The sequence below is a fragment of the Leopardus geoffroyi genome, chromosome A2, assembly GCF_018350155.1.
Source record: "Leopardus geoffroyi isolate Oge1 chromosome A2, O.geoffroyi_Oge1_pat1.0, whole genome shotgun sequence".
Classification (NCBI taxonomy): Eukaryota; Metazoa; Chordata; class Mammalia; order Carnivora; family Felidae; genus Leopardus; species Leopardus geoffroyi.
Genome location: NC_059331.1, coordinates 164760002 through 164773608, shown reverse-complemented (window position 1 = coordinate 164773608; position 13607 = coordinate 164760002). Strand labels below are relative to the sequence as shown.

General features: G+C 42.2%; 1 protein-coding gene across 3 annotated transcripts in view; it reads left to right on the top strand.

Moving 5' to 3' along the window:
* XRCC2 (X-ray repair cross complementing 2) overlaps window positions 1-13607 on the top strand; it is a 184557-nt gene that overhangs the window by 15791 nt on the left and 155159 nt on the right. The window contains exons 3-4 of one of the 3 annotated variants that reach the window (XM_045496259.1): window positions 8634-9682; window positions 9937-10107. The exons of the other annotated variants lie outside the window; for them this stretch is intronic. Coding sequence (XP_045352215.1) covers window positions 8634-9343 — 710 coding nt within the window. The 3' untranslated portion in view covers window positions 9344-9682; window positions 9937-10107. Of the gene's footprint in view, window positions 1-8633; window positions 9683-9936; window positions 10108-13607 lie in introns of those variants that run through there. 3 annotated transcript variants of the gene reach the window in all.

Sequence of the window (13607 nt, the reverse complement as noted above, 5' to 3'; positions counted from 1 at the left end):
GAAGTCCAGTTTATTTATTTTATCTTTTCTTGCTCATGCTTTTGGTACCGTAGCTAGGAGGTCATTGGCTAATCCAAGGTCAAGAAGATTTACAGCTTTTTTGTTACTTATTTCTGTTTTCATTCTTTTCTGATCGGAGAACATGCTTCTGTGATTCAGTTTTTTAATTGATCTGAGATTTGTTTTATTGCAGAAGAAATTTGGTTTATCTTGAAGAATGTTAGATGTGCACTTGTGTATATTCTGCTGTAGTTGGATTGTTTTCATGATGTTTTGGAGTGCTGGTTGGTTTTTAGTGCTGTTTAAGTCTTCTGTTTCCTTGCTGATCTTCTGCCTAATTTTCTATCCATTATTGAAAGTGTGTATTGATGTTTCGAAGTATTACTGTTGACCTGTTTATTTCTGCCTTTATTTCTCAGTGTTGCTTCAAATATTTGGGGGCTTCGTGTACTCTTGGGCACTTGTATGTTTGTTATTATACCCTATTGATGGATTGATTCATTTATCATTATAAAATGTGCTTTGTCACCTCACACCCATTAGGGTGGCTACTGTAAAAAATAAATAAGTAAATAAGTAAGTACGTAAATACGTAAATAAGCGTTGATGAGGATGTGGAGAAATTAGAACCCTTGTGCACCATTGATGAAATTGTAAAATGGTGCCACCACTGTGGAAAACAGTATGGAGTTTGCTCAAAAGATCAAAAATAGAACTGCCGTACGATGCACCAATTCCACTTGTGGGTATATCTCCAAGAGAATTGAAAGCCGAGTGTCGAAGATATTTGCATACCTGTGTTCATAGCAATACCGTTCCCAGTGGCTAAGAGGTAGAAGAGACCCAGGTGCTCACCGACAGTGAACGGATAAGCACAATGTAGTCTGCGCAACTCATAGAATATGATTCAGCCTGAAAAAGGAGGGACATCCTGTCACATGCTACTGCGTGGAGAAACCAGGAGGACGTGCTAAGTCAAATAAACCAATCACAAAAAGAAAAACGCTGCGTGACTTCACGTATATGAGGTATCTAAAGCAGGCAAATCCATAGAAACAAAAAGTAGAATGGTGGGTACCGGGGGCTGGGGAGAAAGGAGGAAAAGGGGAGTTGTTTAATGGGTACATAGTTTCAGTTTTGCACCATGGAAAAGTTCTGGAGATGTTTCACAACAATGTGAAACTTAAAAACTGTTGAGATGCTCCGGTCGCCTGGGTGACTCAGTCGGTTAAGCATCTGACTTTGGTTCAGGTCATGATCTCACAGTTTGTGGGTTTGAGCCCAGCATCAGGCTCTGTGTGGACAGCTCAGAGCCTGGAACCTACTTCGGATTCTGTGTCTCCCTCTCTCTCTGTCCTTACCCCACTCGATCTCTCTCTCTCTCTCTCTCTCTGTAAAAAATAAACGTTAAAAAAATGGTTAAGAGGGTAAATTTTATGCTGTCTTTTAACACAATGGAAAACAAAAATGCTGCTTGTCTCTAATAATAATTATTAAAGTGTGTTTTGTCTGATAATAGTGTAGCCACATTAGCTACTAGTTAACTGTTTATATGGTATATCTTTTTCTATCCTTTTATTGTCTATTTGTGACTTGGTAAAGTGTGTCTTTTTTGCGTCTCTTCCACCTTTACTGTCTTCTTTTGTGTTAAATATTTTCTAGGGGCACCTGGGTGGCTCAGTCAGTTAAGCGTCCAACTTCAGCTCAGGTCATGCTCTCACGGTTTGTGAGTTCAAGCCCTGTGTCCCGTTCTGTGCTGACAGCTCGGAGCCTGGACCCTGCTTCGGATTCTGTGTTTCCTTCTTTTTCTGCCCCTCCCCTGCTCGCCCTCTGTCTCTCTCTCTCTCTCTCAAAAATAAATAAACATTTAAAAAATTAAAAATAAAAAAAGTATTTTCTAGCATACCATTGTTATTCCCAGTCATTACTTTTATTTTTTTTGAGTTATTTTCCTAATGGCTGCTCTGAGGATTACCATTAATCCTTAATATCTTAATTTAAAATAATTTAATTTAAATTAATACCACCTTAATTTCAGTATTTTATAAATGCTTTGATGTATAGCTCCATTTCCTCCCCTTCCTTTGTGCTGTTACAAATTACATATTTATACATTGTATGTCCATAAACATATCTAAACTTATTTAATTAAAATAAAATTATTACTTATTGCAATAAATTAAAAAACCATTACAGCAAAGAAATTAAAATGCATTATAACAAATAAATAAGTAAATTTATTACTTAATGTAATTGTTTCTTAGATAAGAGAAAATAAGTTACAATTCTAAAACATATTTATACAGTCTTTCATATTTACCTATGTAGGTGCATTGACCTGTTTTGAATTAATCCATTTGGATTCAAGTTGTCTACTGTCCTTTCGTTCAGACTAGAAGGCTCCCTTTACTGTTCCTCGTAGAACAGATCTGTTAGCAAACAATTTTCTAAACTATCAATAATAAAAGACAAATTTTGATCAAACATGTTAGAAAATGGGACTTTCTCTTCTGTCAGGAAAGATGTTATTAAGTTGGACCTTACGAAATTGACATTAAAACATGGGTTCTCAGCACCACTTACGCATTTGAATATTACATTTGTAGAAACTTTTTTTTGTTTTTCAATTTTTAAATTAAAAAAAATGTTTGTTTTATTTTAGAGAGCGTGAGCAGGGGAGAAGGGCAGAGGGAGAGACGGTAGAATCTTAAGCAGGCTCCACACCTGGTGCAGAGCCCGATGTGGGGCTCGATCCCATGACCCTGGAATCATGACCTGAGCTGCAACTAAGAGTCAGATGCTCAACCAGTTGAGCCACGCAGGCGCCCCTAGGTTTGTAGAAACTTTAGAAACACTGTCATGTTCAGTCACTGACAGAAGAGCTTACTTAAAACCGCCATGGATGTGATAGCTGTAAACTAGTTAGATGAACACTCCCTGGAGCAGTGGCACACTCAGGCCTGGTATCATAAGGGTTATTTATCAATAACAGTAGTTTATCAGAAACTGTACAGGGAAGCTCAAGTCGAAGCAGTAAGAGATTTAGGGATTATAGAAATCTCCAATGCTGTTGGAGACATTTTTAAATGTTTTTTTGTAGTAACTTAGTACTATATACCAACTCATTACCTCTTCAGTACTGTAATGATTGTAATCTGCAAATTCAACATATTTGTTATACAATTAGTAGATTGGTACCAAGACGATGTATTTTTTTGGCTTTTCTTTTTTATCCTTATTTTGAAGGATCTTTAGATTCATAAACTCACTCCGACAATCTGTTACCGAGATCCTTTACAGCTATTTGTGAGAGCAACTATCAAGGCCAAACCATCCAGATTTTCTGATTTCGTTTAATTTGTCAAGTGCCAAATGGTAGAGATGTTTTTTGGTGTGTGTATGTGTTTTGGGGGGTTTTGGTTTTTTGGTTTTTTACTGCAAGTTGTCATTCCCAATACTTGGAGTGGACAAGGTTATGATTTCTTTTGTAACAGCTCTCAGGAATATTTGAGATAGTGACTTCAAATATAGCTAAAAGGACTATGTCCCCTGTGTAGAACATAATTTTGGGGAGCACCTGGGGATGATGAGGGGTGCCTGCGTGGCGCAATTGGTTAAGAATCTTACTTCGGCTCAGGTCATGATCTCATGGTTTATGAGTTCAAACCCCACGTCGGGCTCTCTGCTGTCAGTACAGAGCCCACTTTGGATCCTCTGTCCTCCTCTCTCTTTGCCTCTCCGCCACTTGTGTGCTCTCTCTCTCCCTCCCTCCCTCCTTCCCTCCCTCCCTCCCTCCCTCTCCATCTCTCCGTCTTTCCCTCTCAAAAATAAAAATGAATATTAAAAAAGAGTTTGGCATTGTTAAAAAAAAAAGATAATGTTTGAATATTATTTTTGATGTGATTAGACAGTAAATGTTTATAAAACCAGGGAAATTGACATCAGTTGATCATTAAATATATTTGTAGGTAATCTACAGCCTTAATGATAATATTTATGTGTAATTTGCAAGTTTGCAAGTTTTATTTCCTTAGTTGTTATAAATGACCTTTTTATTTGCTTTGCTATTAATCTGTAAAAGGAGAAGAGTGTTTTTATATACCTGTTAATAATCTCCTAAGCAAGGATTTCGCCTTAAGCTTTGTCTCATTTCAGTCATGCCGAACCAAGGATCTAAGGAGTCCGTATTCCACGTCTTGTATTTCCTAGTAATGTGTGCATTTAGCAAACCTTGTTAAACCGTGTAAGTAAGTGTCCTCAAAGACTTACTCCTTTGAGTTATGCTGAAAGAGGTTTCTGAACACCAGCTGCTGTCCAAGAAAATATTTGGCAAGGTTTTCTATTCTGAGAATTCCAGAACTATGCAGAGACAGTTCACAGTTACCCTCTGCCAGTGTCCTGTATTCCTATCCCCTGTGGGGTCTCTTTCCCCCACCTTTTAAAAATTTTTTAAAAAATGTTTATTTATTTTTGAGAGAGAGAGAGACACAACACACAGTGTGAGTAGGGGAGGGGTAGAGAGAGGGAGACACAGAATCTGAAGCAGACTCCAGGCTCTGAGCCCGACGCAGGGCTCGAGCTCACAAACAGTGAGATCAGACCTGAGCCAAAGTCGGGGATGCTTAACTGACTGAGCGCCCCGGGGTCTCTTTCCTTTTGCTTCGGAATATGTTGCCTTTCTCTCTTAACTTCCGTTGTTTTCATTTGACTCTCCAGTTTCATGAAACTGCTACTGAATATTTTTACTTTTTAAAGAAAAAAAAATTTTTTAATGTTTATTCATTTTTGAGAGACAGAGCATGAGCAGGGGAGGGGCAGAGAGAGAGAGGGAGACACAGAATCCAAAGCGGGCTCCAGGCTCTGAGCTGTCAGCACAGAGCCTGACCTGGGGCTCAAACCCACAGATTGTGAGATCACGACCTGTGCTGAAGTCGGACACTTCACCGACTGAGCCACCCAGGTGCCCCAAATATTTGTACTTTCTAAATGAATGTAAACTGTCGTATTTTTCCCCTAATTCCTCGCATGTCCCTGCCTTCCTGCAGCCTGATTCCTTGTCCTTGCTGCACTCCTGGAGCACCCTTCTGTCTTGCAACTGTCTGGTTTTGAAGTTTGGTTCATAATGTAATGTTTATATTAAACGTGCTTTTGCAAACTACACCTTTACTGCTGTCAGGTAATTGTCCAGGACCAATTCAGCGACCTGTTCCTGAACTCCCCTCTGCCACTTTTTTACTCTTAGAACTTTTGTGCTGCATTAACTAGGATTTAGTACTGTTTCGTTTTCTTGAAACCTTTTGTGCTCTGTGTCATTCTCCTCCTAATTTTTTCTGTTAACTTTCTGTTTTATATGTCTTCATGCCAACTCCTCTAACCGTGGATGTATCCCAGTAATTGGGTTTTTGGCCTGTTTTCTTTTGGTTGACTCTCATCTACAAGGAGAGAGAGCTTTTTGTTCTCTGTCTCTGTGGCTTACTCAGATTGTTATGTCAGCCTCTTATTACTGTCTTAAATCTTAAATCCTACTGGTTGTAAGACCTTTTTATTTTGTGACACCTAGTGAACGTAGCATTTCGAAAGCTGAATTCTGTTAGGGTATTTATGTGATTGCGTGAATCAAAAACCCTGCTTTGCTTGTGTGGGTGCTTCCAGGCCTGGCTCTGAGAAGAACCTGCAAATCGCTACCTTAGCCTTGCTCTTGCCTTCTGAAGAAGTGAAGGAGGCTGAGTGGCAGCCGTGCCTGGGCCAGGGACAGTCGGCAGGAGGCTGGACTAGCACTGGACGCTCTGTTCCTGTTCTTGCGTGTCTCCTGTGTTCGGCTCTTGTGTCGAGCCTTGGGCCTGGGCCGTTACACCTGCCGGGTCCTGGTGACCAGTGTCTCCCTACCAGACTTGCTTCCTTTCCAAATGCCATCTTCCGAGGTTGACATTTGGGCCTTTAACCCTCACCAGATCGGGACTTCCATTTTCATTTTTTAGGTGTCTCTCAGGAAGTTCTCCAAAAGAAAGTAATCTGATGAAGTGCATTCAAAAGGTACTGTGTTTTGTGCCGGAGATAGAATAGACAAGTCCCAACCTTAAAGTAGCGTACAGGAAATACGGTGACGTAAATAGTCAAAACTTGGATAGCGTGATAACCGTGGTGATGGAGGGTTATAAAGTTTGCTTTCTTACCTCACAGAATTGCTGTTAGGATCAAACGAAATATCCCGAATTGTCCCTTTTTATCTGTGAAGCGCGGCAGAAAGGTTGGTGGCCGTCGGGCGGCCTCTTCCGCCTTCTCTTCTGGGGAAAGGACAAGGGAAGGTTCAGCGCAGTCTGGTGCTTGGTTTCCCCGCCGTGTTTCTCTGTGGTTCGTTGTATCCTGCGAGCTGTTTCGGGTGAGTCTTGCTCAACTGTGTTCTCGACGTTCCTTCGCTACCGTTGAGACCTGTTCCGTGTTAATGTCTCGTCTAGTGGCTGTAGTCTGTTCTCTGTCTGTGATGGAGGGCAGTGAAAAGCTTTCTTTGGGAGTAAGGGCAGGATTTCAGCTTAGCTCCTAAGTCATATAGTAGGAGAGAGCACTGAATACGATTTTGGTCACTGTGTTAACGTTCGGCAAGAGCATTGGTGAACGATTGTTGTGGTGAAAATAGTTGTGTTCCTTGAGTCTGGAATCTTGGCAGGGTGGATGGGTGAGGGGCAATCTTTTTAATTTAAATTTTGAATTGCAAGTTGCATGTAAGTTTATAGTACAAACTGGCTGCAGTTTTATGCTACCTTAAATACGGTATACTGGTAACATGCTAGATTATTTTACACACTTTTTGTGAATGTTCCAATTTACAATAGTTGGTAGTAATAATAGGAAATAAAGTAACCAGATTCTCAGACTGTGTAGTTTGCTTGGGGCTTAAGAATCTACTTTTTATATATTTTTTATTTATTTATTTTTTTTTTTAATTTTTTTTTTTTTTTTAATTTTTTTTTTTTTTCAACGTTTATTTATTTTTGGGACAGAGTGAGACAGAGCATGAACGGGGGAGGGGCAGAGAGAGAGGGAGACACAGAATCGGAAACAGGCTCCAGGCTCTGAGCCATCAGCCCAGAGCCCGACGCGGGGCTCGAACTCACGGACCGCGAGATCGTGACCTGGCTGAAGTCGGACGCTTAACCGACTGCGCCACCCAGGCGCCCCTATTTTTTATTTTTTTTAATGTTTATTCATCTGTGAGAGACAGAGATAGAGCGTGAGCGGGTGAGGGGCAGAGAGCGAGGGAGACCAGAATCCAAAGCAGGCTCCAGGCTCTGAGCCATCAGCACAGAGGCCGATGCGGGGCTGGAACTCACAAACCGCGAGATCATGACCGAAGCCCAAGTTGGACACTTAACCGACTGAGCCACCCAGATGCCCCAGGAATCTACATTTTTAACACAGTGTTTCCAATTATGTGGTTCAACCGTAAATTACATGGAAACAAACTAGCCAGAATTGGAAGGCCATTGTTCAGAGTGGATTTCGAAAAGCTCTGGAGGGCAGGACTGTTTCCCTGAGTGTTTAATTTCCTCACTGAAAGAGAGTTATTGGAACCTATGTAGAAAAAGATCTGGAGTCTTTAAAGTCCAGAGTAGTTTACTTCAATTCAGAATGCTAGGAAAATGATTTACAGTGCAGATGTCATGCCAGCCGATACTGTTTCAAGAAATTCACGTAGCAAAGAGTAACTAATGGCATTTGGGAATGTGAGGGGCGTTTTCAGTTGAGGGAGGCTATTGGCATTTAGGCCTGAGGGCTGTGGACCCTTCTAGCTCCACATGCACAGAACCGCACGCGGGAACTGTTCTCCCATGATGCCGGGACTGTTCCAGCTCACGTGACCTGATGGAGACTCAGTGTCCTCACATCACAAGTGGTATGGAGGCAGGCCCGGCGTAGCTGGCGTGGGCTCCGTATTGTCCTCAGGGCCTTGGGCACCTCCTGTCCTCCTGCCTGCCGAGCTCGGGGTACCCCCTTCACCCTCACTACCTCGCCTCCAGCGGAGGGAGCAGCAGGGCAGAGGTGGCAGGCACCTGCACGAGCCAAGCGGAGCTTAGGAACCCAACAGAAATCTACTCGGGTCTCAGCGGCCACAACCGCGATACCTGCTGACCCCTTTGCCGGCGATGCTGAGAAAAGTCGTTTCTAAATTGGGCATGCTGCCTTTCTCCGCCCCGTAAACCGAGGTTTTATGCTTACGGGAGAGGAGCCCACGGATATTGGGTAATCAGCTACCGGAAATGGCGTGTGCCGTAGTGATCAATAGATTTTTGAAAGACCCCAGGTCTGTGGACTTTATCCTTCACTCCGTGGTGTCACCAATTCCAGGGCGCGTGAATGGGGACTCATGCCCAGGAGGTCTCCTTCGGTGCCTGTCAGCCTTGTCTTTCTGGTTTCCTTGATGCTAATTAATAGCCAGCTGCTTTCTCAGAGGCGAAATGTAATGATTAATTTCTTACTGATGTGTGTTTGCTCATATGGATCCATTTGGGCACGTGGGTTTAGATTTTCTTTCACATTCCGGCAAATGTCTTTTTAAAACATTGGTGCAGATTTTCATCTTGTAGCCTTTTGTGCTGCTGCCTTTTTTTTGACTGGCGTTTTTAAATTTTACACAGGTGACATTCTTGAGTTTCATGGTCCAGAGGGAACCGGAAAAACAGAAATGCTTTATCACTTGACAGCGCGGTGTGTGCTTCCAAAATCGGAAGGCGGGCTGGAAGTAGAAGTCTTGTTTATTGATACAGATTATCGCTTTGACATGCTCCGGCTCGTTACGATTCTGGAGCGCAGACTGTCCGGCGGGTCCGGCGGGTCTGAAGACGCGGTGAAGCGGTGCCTCGGGAGGCTCTCTGTGGTCAGCTGTGGCAGCAGCACGCACCTGCTCCTCACCCTGCACTCCCTAGAAAGCACCGTCTGTGGCCACCCTTCCCTCTGCCTTCTGATCTTGGATAGCCTGTCCGCCTTTTACTGGATAGACCGCGCCAACGGAGGGGAGAGCGTTAACTCCCAGGAGTCCTCTCTGAAGAAGTGTTCTCAGTTCTTAGAGAAACTTGCACACGAGTATCGCTTAGTTGTTTTTGCAACCACACAAAGCCTAATGCAGAAAGCCTCCGCCCGGACCGAAGGGCCTTCCTCGGCCGAAGCGGACTACAGGCCCTATCTCTGTAAGGCGTGGCAGCGGGTGGTAAAGCACAGACTGTTTTTCTCCAGACCAGAGGATTTGAAAACCAGCAACCAGTTTTCTTTAGTTTCACATAATTTAAAAAGTAACAGTTTTAAAAAGCATGTTTTTATTATTGGGGAAAGTGGCATTGAGTTTTGTTGATACGTATCACAAAATGGTGTTTTCCGGGATATTATACAAAATTGAAAAAGTCTTAATGGGCTAAAATGATTTGATTATAAGGTATAAAACTCTGGGAGAATTAATATAAATGTTTCTATACAGAATGGATTTTTTTGTTCCAGAATAGGTCTCTTTCTTTTCTTTTTTTAATGCTTTATTTACTTATTTTGAGAGAGAGAGAAAGGAGAGGGAGAATCCCAAGCAGGCTCTGCACCATCAGCATGGAGCCCTACGCAGGGCTCGGTCCCACGACCGTGAGATCATGACCTGAGAGAGACAAAACCAAAAGTCGGATGCTCAACCGACTGAGCCACTCAGGTGCCCCCAGAATGGATTTCTTTTTTTTTTTTTTTTTTTTTTTTTTTTAATTATTTTTTAACGTTTTATTTATTTTTGAGACAGGGAGAGACAAAGCATGAACAGAGGAGGGTCAGAGAGAGGGAGACACAGAATCTGAAACAGGCTCCAGGCTCTGAGCTGTCAGCACAGGGCCTGACGCGGGGCTCGAACTCACGGACCGTGAGATCATGACCTGAGCCGAAGTCGGCCGCCTAACCGACTGAGCCACCCAGGCGCCCCCAGAATGGATTTCTTAAACTAGTACAGTAAAACCTTACACTATTCCATTCTTAGGTTGTTGAAGAACAATCAAGTGCTGGTAATAATTAAAGTGTATATTAAACTTGTTTTAAAACTAAATAAGTAATCTACACATTGGAGCCTAAATAAAATGAACTTCCATACCTTTGTGTCACATTTTCTGGAACTTAGCTAAGTACTTAATTTGTTTAGGAAGGTTTAACTGCATTTCTCATTTCTCCTACGTAACTCCTTTAGGAAGCTGTGACTTTGGAAAATGTTTCTGTAGAGCTGCTATTTCTGCAAAGGGGATGGGGACAAGGAGCCACAGGAGCCTGCACACCTGCCCGTCACACCAACAACTGGAAAGTCAGAGCGTTTTCATCTGACTTAGACTGAGTCCAAGGTGCAGTGGCATTCTGCTTGGGTTTTTATATAATTTTAAAAAATTTTTTCCCCTAAGTTTTATTTATTTATTTTGAGAGGGAGCGAGAGTGTGTCCCAAGCAGGCTCCACCCTGTCAGCGCAGAGTCTGACTCGGGGCTCCACCCCAGGAACGGTGAGACCATGACCTGAGCCGAAGTCGAGAGTCGGATGCGCAGATGACTGACTGAGCCACGTAGGCGCCCCTGTCTAGTTTCTTAACTACAGGGAAATAATCTACCCATTCAAGGAATTCTGTGTAAAGGTGATTTTGAAATTTTCATCTCCTCCTTGTTAAGAGATTGACAAATGCTAAGACGATTTTAGAGCTGTGTGTTACGAGTATGTTCTTACCCATTTAGGATAGTCTAGCTATTTCCAGCGGAGAGCTGGACAGGGCTGTCTATACTTTGATCAAGGAATGGCCAGAATGGGGCCAGAATGGGGGGCCTGCGTCTCAGGGGTACACAGTGTATTGTGGAGAGGAAGAAAATCTTAGAACCTCTACTTCTGCAGTTTAAGCTAAGAAAAGATTAAATTATATCAATAGTTGATACTCAGACTCATCGGTCTGTATGTCAGGTTGTCTGTCGTATACATCTCTGAGGTGTCCTGTGGGAAGAGTGGGAAGAATTGACGTGGTGTTTTTGTGTGTGTATTCATTTAGGTGTTACCTCCTTAGTTAGAAACTAAGTGTGAATTAACTTACCTAACAAAGATTCTTTTTAAGGGTTTAAAAAGAACCTTGCAAAGAAGCAGATTAGAGCACGCATTCTTCCTAACACAGGGGTGGCAGACATTAGCATACGCTGCCTGAGCCCTGCCCATGTGCCCGGGCTTCCGCTGGTGTCCCTGCACTTTCCGGAACCCAAGGGACTCTGGAGGTGTCTCCTGGCTACCAGAGCCTGCTGGGCTGCGTGCGGGCTGGGCCGGGCAGTCCTGAACCAGTGAACGCCCAACTTCCTTGGCCTTCAGCTGAGAGCACACGAAGGCTTTCTGAGAGTGGCCCCAGCAGGATTGGTTCCCAGTTGCCTACAGCAGCCATCCGTGCGTGCTTCCCTGGCACTGCACTCTCATGGGGCCTCCTGGGATGGTCTCCCTAATCAACGACAAACCCTGGTCCGGGAGCTACTTCTATTGTGGGTCGAGGGGAAACCAAGCCGTCAGCAGACAATAAAAAGTTGTCAGACCAACAGCACGTCTAGGCCCAGTGTTTGCTCTCCAGCCACACGGTGAAATTTAAAACGATGGCAGTCTAATTGGTAATCTGGTTAATTACACTGGGCCCCATTCCTGCCATTCACACCCCCACACCCATACGCCTGCAATAAATTTTATTTGACTACTAATGAACTTCCAAACGTTTTAAAATATGACATATTTGATCCCTAGTTTCATCCTTTTTCACTTCATATTTTTGTGTTTTTTATTACATGCAATACACGTTACACGTAAGTAATTTATAAATATTTGTATGTTGGAGGAATATGCTTACTTTTCCCTCAGATGAGTGTGTGATCAGTAGGATTGAAGATCTCTTGCTCTACAGTACTTCTCTTTTTAGCTGTTAGGAAAAGATAGGAAAATTCTGTTACCTTCCCTGTCAAGCTCTGGGTGTATGCGTTACATGCGTATACAAAAAAACTTAGCAATTCTTAGCAGAATTCTATCCTTGGAATATGATAGTTTCCATTTCTCCTCTATATAAATGAAGTATTAACTTAATGGACTGTTATTCACAGATTTATAACTTATTCTTCGGGAACATGATTAAAAAATAATGAACTTTTATATTAACTTAAATTATCAATTATATATTAATGTGTCAGACCAAAGACTTAGTTATCTTAAAAAGATTTGTTATCTGACATGTTGGAAGGAATTAAGAACCCTGGTTAATAAAAAATTCTTTTAAACTCAAAGTTATACCAATGGGATTTCTTGAACAGTACAGAAAATTTAAGACTTATAAAAAGAATGAGGCTGACAGGGGAAGAAGGTACACAGATAGCAGATCCTGGGGTGCTGGTCAGAACCAGAAGAATAATGGGAGTGAAGGATAACAAATCCTAGAGTATTTATTCCATTTGCCGGTAAAAACAAGGGTGAACTTCTCAGGATCTTTGTGAGACTCCAGTAAAAGAAAACTGCATATGAAAGGTATTGCAGACGTTCATCTGATAAATGCTACACAAAATTAAGGTAGTGTTTACCTTCACGCTTCCCTTGTGTAAGGTTTTCAGCTTTCATGTATTAAATGTTGTATTATTAGTACCATTCCAAAACATTTTAGGCAAACTACTCTGCTGTATGGATTATCCAAGAATGAAGTGAAATAGACACTTTCAGATGAACAAAAACTGAGAATTTACCACTACACTAAAGGAATTCACTAAAGGAATTAAAAAAAAATTTTTTTTTAACATTTATTGATTTTTGAGAGACTGAGAGAGACAGAATGTGAGCAGGGGAGGGACAGAGAGAGAGGGAGACACAGAATCTGAAGCAGGCTCCAGGCTCTGAGCTGTCAGCACGGAGCCTGACTTGGGGCTCGAATTCACGAACCACGAGATCATGACTTGAACCAAAGTCGGGCGCTTTACCGACTTAGTCACCCACCTGCCCCCTAAAGGAATTTCTAAAAGATAAACTTTAAGGAAGGGAAATATTATCACAGGTCTGAGATGTAAAGAGTAACAGCAGAGAAAATAGCAAGCACTTGAGCAAATCTAAATAAATACTGATAGTGTAAACAATGTCATTTGTGGGGGGAAGGGAACTATGTAAAACAAAATGTCTGGGTATCCTGTTTAGCGTAATGCATGTAAAGTAGGTAATTGAAATTGTATCAGTCTAAATACCTGGTATTATTTTATGTTGTGAGGATTTTTTTTTTCTTTTTCTTTTTCTTTTTTTTTCAAGGGTGAGAGCTTGAGCAGGGGAGGGGCACAGGGAGAGAATCCCAAGCAGTCTCCAGGCCCAGTGTAGAGCTCCATGCAAGGTTCATTTGCACCGTGAGATCATGACCTGAGCTGAAACTAAGAGTTTCACACTCAATGGACTGAGCCACCCAGGAGCCCCTAAGGGATTTTTTTTTCAACTTAAGTTAAATTCACATTGTGTCCCTCAACTAATTACCTTTTATGAAAACGGGACACTCCTGCAGATTCTACTGACCTTCAAAAGATAAGTTATTAGGAATTATTTCATGCTCAAGCTTTTTGAAAAGTGGTAAAATGGG